Source organism: Emys orbicularis, chromosome 24 (genome assembly GCF_028017835.1).
Source record: "Emys orbicularis isolate rEmyOrb1 chromosome 24, rEmyOrb1.hap1, whole genome shotgun sequence".
Taxonomy (NCBI): domain Eukaryota; kingdom Metazoa; phylum Chordata; order Testudines; family Emydidae; genus Emys; species Emys orbicularis.
In genome coordinates this window covers 17,963,916-17,970,024 of record NC_088706.1, presented here as the reverse complement: position 1 = coordinate 17,970,024, position 6,109 = coordinate 17,963,916, and the positions used below count along the sequence as shown (strand labels likewise).

Here is a 6,109-nt window from a genome sequence, read left to right as displayed (position 1 = left end):
CCTTTAGAATCTAAAATCTAAAGGTTTATTCATAAAAGGAAAAAGATAGAGATGAGAGCTAGAATTGGTTAAATGGAATCAATTACATACAGTAATGGCAAAGTTCTTGGTTCAGGCTTGCAGCAGCGATAGAATAAACTGCAGGTTCAAATCAAGTCTCTGGAATACATCCCCCGCTGGGATGGGTCCTCAGTCCTTTGTTCAAAGCTTCAGCTTGTAGCAAAGTTCCTCCAGAGGTAAGAAGCAGGATTGAAGACAAGATGGAGATGAGGCATCAGCCTTATATAGTCTTTTCCAGGTGTAAGAACACCTCTTTGTTCTTGCTGTGGAAAATTACAGCAAAATGGAGTCTGGAGTCACATGGGCAAGTTCCTGCATACTTTGCTGAGTCTCAAGGCATATTTGCCTTCTCTCAATGGGTCCATTGTATAGCTGATGGTCCTTAATGGGCCATCAAGCAGGCTAGGCAGAGCTAACACCAGTTTGTCTGGGATGTCACCCAGCAGCATAGCATAAGTTTGAAATACAGACAGTATAGAGCCAATATTCATAACTTCAACTACAAAATTGATACACACATATAGACAGCCTAATCATAACCAGTAAACCCTAACCTTGTCTTAGACACCCCATTTGACCCCCTTTATACAAGATTTGGGTGCCACTACAGGACCTTGGTTGCAACAATGATCTATATGGTCCCAGATTATATCAATAACGTCACACCCCCCGCCCCCAATGTGTCCCGATATTTTCTTCCTCTCATCTGGTCACCGTATTCCACACTGTTCGCTTCCCGCAGCGAGTCCGCTCGGGCGGGGCTTCTGGGGCAGCCAAAGGGCCCTGCACCCCAACTCCACAGTCAGATGTGACTCTCAGCCAGCCGGTAAAACAGAAGGTTTATTAGCCGACAGGAATGCAGCGTAGGGCAGAGCTTGTTAGCACAGAAATCAGTGACCTTCAGCCAAGTCCATCTTGGGGGGAGGGGAACCCAGAGCCAGCCGAGACCGACTCGCTTCCAGCTGCCTGGCCCCTGCCCGGCCCGTTGCTCCTCCTCTGTCCTGGGCCAAGAGTCACCTGGTCGCGTCCCCCTCCTGGGTCTCAGGTTACGAAGGGGCGGCCACAGCATCCCTGCAGGCAGCTGGAGCAGCCCCCGCACGTCACCCCCCCTTATTCCCACCACCTGGACATTGATGCAATACACAGGGAAACTGAGGCACGCACGGCATTCATGCCAAACAGCCAGACTCACATAGGCTCACATACAACATAACAAGGGAAAATCCCCACTTACTCACAATTACATTCAGAGAAACCGCCCCCCCCCTCCCCCCCTCCCCCCCCCACACACACACCAGCCAGCCAGCTCAGGCTGGTCTGGCACCACAGCAGCGCCTCTGGTGGGCAAAAGGCAGAATTGCAGCATATTTTCTGCAGAAACAAAATTCTGCCTCCCTGGGACAAGAACCCTGCACATGCTGTGGGGAGGGGGCGCGACGTGGGACAAGTGGAGTGTGGGGTGTCAGCACAGGGGACGGGGCAGACCCAGAGGCTCCCTCCCTCCTGAGACGTCCCCAGCAGTGTGGCCAGCGGCAACAGGGCAGCAAAATAAAATGCTGCAGCGCACAACTGCTAAAAAACGGCAGCAATGGACAGCTGAATATAGCCCAGCTGGGCTAGCAAAGCACATACTTGGCAACTCTTGCCGGCGCCCCTAGGCACGTGCCTCCTGTGCCTAACTGGCAATCCAGCCCTGCACAGGATGCAAAGACCCCCGGTCCGTCCCGTAGCGCTGGAGTTGCAGCCATGGCGTGCTGCGTCCCCCGGCTGCGGAGGCAGACCAGACCTCAGCAGTGCCCCTCGGCTGCTATTTCAGCCCTGAGCTGGGCCTGGTCAGAGCAGCGGGGGGCTGTTCCCGGCCCTGCGAGCAGATGTGGCTCCTGTTTCAGTTCCCCCGGCAGAGACAGGCTCCGCTACAGGCTGCAGACCACGCGGGGAGGCCGGGCTGCGCTCTGGGGCTGTGGCTTGTGGGGGCGAGAGCTGCTGGTTGCAGGCCCTGCACCATGCGGCGGGGCTGTGTGGCTGTGGCGGGGATGGCATCGCCCACATGGATCCTGTGCACCGTCTGCTCAATGCTCTCCTGGGGGAGTGAGAGCTGCTGGGCCCCCGGGTTCCCAAAGAGCCTCCGCACGTCCCGGGCCCCTCATCTCACAGCTGCCTCACATCGGGCGCCTCCTCTCCTTTCCAGGGCGCAGGTTGCCAGGGGCTCCCAGGGGTTCCCTCCCTGGCCGCTGCTGTCCCCCAGCCGACTGCACGGGAACAAGGGAGGGGACCCTGGGGACAAGAGGGCCCCGGAGCGGAGGGGATGGTGCCCGGCGGCCGACCAGCCATCAGAGGGGTCGGGGGGCTCCGTCCTTCCCTGCCAGCCCAAGGGTTGGCCGTGATTGCGGATCCCCAGCCTGTCCCTGGGCACCAGACCTCATGTGCCTCCGACGGTGCCGCAGGCCCTGGCACTCCCGGCACACCATGGCATGCAGGACCAGCAGGATGGGCGCCAGGACTCCCAGGGGGCCACAGGCTGCCCAGCGCTGCACCCCGGATCCTGGAGAGGGAACAGAAGGGAGCATGTGTGGGTCCCTGCAGAGGGGGCAACAATGGGCTGCTGGGGGTCCCCCATCATCCATTCCCCTCCTTTGTTCTGTCCCCTCCTTCCCTCCATCCCCCTCCTCTCCCTGCCCTTCCCTCCATCCTCCATCCTCTCCCTGCCCTTCCCCCTTCCCTCCATCCCCCTCCTCTCCCTGCCCTTCCCCCTTCCCTCCATCCTCTCCCTGCCCTTCCCTCCATCCCCCTCCTCTCCCTTCCTCCTTCCCTCCATCCTCCCACTCCTCTCCCTGCCCTTCCCTCCATCCTCCATCCTCTCCCTGCCCTTCCCCCTTCCCTCCATCCCCCTCCTCTCCCTGCCCTTCCCCCTTCCCTCCATCCTCTCCCTGCCCTTCCCTCCATCCCCCTCCTCTCCCTTCCTCCTTCCCTCCATCCTCCCACTCCTCTCCCTGCCCTTCCCTCCATCCCCCTCCTCTCCCTTCCTCCTTCCCTCCATCCTCCCACTCCTCTCCCTGCCCTTCCCTCCATCCTCCATCCTCTCCCTGCCCTTCCCCCTTCCCTCCATCCCCCTCCTCTCCCTGCCCTTCCCCCTTCCCTCCATCCTCTCCCTGCCCTTCCCTCCATCCCCCTCCTCTCCCTTCCTCCTTCCCTCCATCCTCCCACTCCTCTCCCTGCCCTTCCCTCCATCCCCCTCCTCTCCCTTCCCCCTTCCCTCCATCCCCCTCCTCTCCCTTCCCCCTTCCCTCCATCCCCCTCCTCTCCCTTCCCTCCATCCTCCATCCTCTCCCTGCCCTTCCCCCTTCCCTCCATCCCCCTCCTCTCCCTGCCCTTCCCTCCATCCTCCTCCTCTCCCTGCCCTTCCCTCCATCCCCCTCCTCTCCCTGCCCTTCCCCCTTCCCTCCATCCCCCTCCTCTCCCTGCCCTTCTCCCTTTCCTCCATCCTCTCCCTTCCCTTCCTCCTTCCCTCCATCCCCCAGCTCCCCTGTCCCCCAGGGGGTCACACGGACGGGGTGGAGGGGTACCTGGTCCCTCCCCCAGGACGCTGAGTTCAGTCCCGTTGCCGGCGTGGCTGCTGGTGGCCGAGGTCCAGATGAAGCAGCGATAGAGCCCGGCGTCGTGCTGGGTGAGGTTGGCCAGGTGCAGGGACGCGTCCCGCTGGTGCCGAAAGCGCCCCGAGTCCAGGGCAACGCGGCTGCGCAGCTCGGTGACCTGGCGGGGCGGGGGGTAGATCTGCACCTCCCCACTGCCGCCGGGTGCGCTCCGCACCCAGGTCACTGCCAGCTTGGAGGCCTTTGGGGCGGTGGAGAAGGTGCAGTTCAGGAGCACGGAGCCCCCCAGGGAGGCCCTCAGCTCCGGTGGCTGGTGCACCCGGACCTCTTGGGGGGAGGAGAGAGACACAGAGCGAAGCAGGAGAGGCTGCGACCCCCCCCTGCAATCTCTGGACCCCCCACTGCTGAGAACCCTCCCCCCTTCCCAGACTCCCTGCTGCTGGGGACCTTCCCCGACCCTGCCCTTCCCCAGTTTCCCCAACTCTGCTGCCAGGGTCTCTCCCCAACCTCCCAACCCTCCCCCTGCTGCCAGGAGCATCCCTCCCCTTCACCCCTGGCATGTGTTCCCCAGGCTGCCCCACTCACCAGGAACCTGCCCCACTCCCCATCCCAGGCCTGCTGTCCCCGCACCACCCACCTCCCCCCAGGATCCCTGAAGTCAGCCCCCACATGGTACCTGACCCTTGCAGCGGGAGGCAGCCAAGGAGGACGAGCCAGATGGGCAGCATGCGACACATCCTGGGCTGGTTAACAAGCCCTGGGGCGGCTGCCGGGTCTCCGAGGGCTCCGGGCTCTCGCAGGGCAGGGACACGTCCCGGCAGATTCTGTACTCACACCTGGTTGGTTCCAGCAGCGAGAGACCAGCCTGTGGTGCCCACCCTGGGTGCAGGGCCTGGCCACGGTGCCAAGGGCGCCAGGTAACAGAGATGTCCTGCAGAGCCAAGCCCCCAGCCGGGGAGAGCTGGGTGTGACCATCACTGGGTGCTGCGTCCAGGGCTGGGCTCTGCACTGCACAGACGGGGAGACGCCGGGAAGGGGCCGGCAAAGGGCCGCCTGACGGAGCTGGATCCACTCGGGTCAGCCGCACGAAGCGGTGAGGGACACCTGCCCGGGGAGGGGATTCCTGAGAGCAGAGCCCTCGGCGGCCAGCAGGGCAGGGCAGTTACAACCCCGAAGGTGCCAGTGGAGCTGCTCACCTAGAGCCGGCGCAGATCCTCCATCAGCCCCTCGCAGCGCCCGGGCGTCGGGACACGAGGCTTTCGCACGTGGGGGCGCCAGTCAACTCACCAGAACGACGCCAAATCCTGCTGCCTCCCCTGGGCCGAGCCCCCGGGAGCTGCGGCTCTGAGCCAATCTTACAGAGAGCCTCGCTCAGCGGCGCCTGGGTCGGGATGGCCCCTCGGTCAGAGCGCAGAACGCGCCCAACCACCCGTGGCCGCGTCATTTCCCACCCACCCCCGAGGAGCGGAGTCTGTGGGCGTCTCACTGTCGTCAGAGAGATGGAAGTGAAACCAGGCCGGGATCGGGGCTGCAGGGCCACGGGGAGAGCTGAGACACAGCCACACCTGGGCCCAGGGGTGGCTCAAAGCCATGGTGATACCAGCCCTCCACACACAGCTTCATGGCCCAGCCCTCACACACAGCAGGGTCCCCCCCGCACCCGCCTGGAGCCAGTGTCCCACGGAGACCCCTCTCTTTGAGGGGGGCCATACAAGGCCAGCGTTCAAAGAACTCAGCTTCCATTATTCTCAATGGCGCGGGAGGGACAAGATTTTTCCATTGTTCTCAGGACCCAGGTGTCCTGGCTCCCAGCCTCTCCCCCCCTCCAACCCCATTCTAACCCACTAAGTCCCACTCCCCACCCAGAGATGGGGAGAGAACCCAGGAGTCCTGGCTCCCAGCTGCCCGCTCTAACCACTAGACCCCCCTGAGCCAGGGATAGAACTCAGGAGTCCTGACTCCCAACCCCGCCCCCAACCCCACGCCCTTCCCACTTCTGGCTGTAACCTGACCCCAGTGACACAAACTCAGGCCAAGGATAATAGGATTTATTGGGATGGAGGCACACTGGTGGGTGGGTTAGGATGTTTGGGGGGCATGTTGCCTGCCGTGGCCCCTGCTCTTCATACACACATGGGGTGGCTCCAGGCACCAGCGCTCCAAGCGCGTGCCTGGGGCAGCAAGCCGCGGGGGGCGGCCTGCCGGTCTGAGGGCGACAGTCAGGCTGCCTTCAGCAGCACGCCTGTGGGAGGTCCGCCGGTCCCGCGGCTTCGGCGGCAATTCGGCGGCGGGGACGCGGAAGCCACGGGACTGGTGGACCTCCCGCAGGTGTGCTCCGAAAGCCGCCTGACTGCCGTGCTTGGGGCAGCAAAACACATAGAGCCGCCCCTGCGTACACATCAGGCCAAGGGGCAGTGGAGATGTGTGGGGAGAGATTGCTGCTCAGGAGGGTGTGTACT

At 62.8% G+C, this 6,109-nt stretch overlaps 1 protein-coding gene across 1 annotated transcript; it reads right to left on the bottom strand.

The window, feature by feature from the left end:
- Positions 1-2,390: 2,390 nt before the first annotated feature.
- Positions 2,391-4,387, bottom strand: LOC135894017 (natural cytotoxicity triggering receptor 3-like). The gene is made up of 3 exons (XM_065421992.1): positions 4,327-4,387; positions 3,624-3,977; positions 2,391-2,602 (listed from the first exon to the last, which is right to left on the bottom strand). The coding sequence occupies exons 1-3, from the start codon at positions 4,385-4,387 to the stop codon at positions 2,391-2,393; spliced, it is 627 nt and encodes a 208-aa protein (XP_065278064.1).
- Positions 4,388-6,109: the final 1,722 nt, after the last annotated feature.

Excerpts from the sequence above, each read along its gene's own strand:
- LOC135894017 (XM_065421992.1), bottom strand. The coding sequence starts at position 4,387 with ATGTGTCGCATGCTGCCCATCTGGCTCGTCCTCCTTGGCTGCCTCCCG. Across the intron at positions 3,978-4,326 it reads CCTCCCGCTGCAAGGGTCAG|AGGTCCGGGTGCACCAGCCA; the intron begins GTACCATGTGGG and ends CCTCCCCCCAAG. Across the intron at positions 2,603-3,623 it reads CGTCCTGGGGGAGGGACCAG|GATCCGGGGTGCAGCGCTGG; the intron begins GTACCCCTCCAC and ends TTCCCTCTCCAG.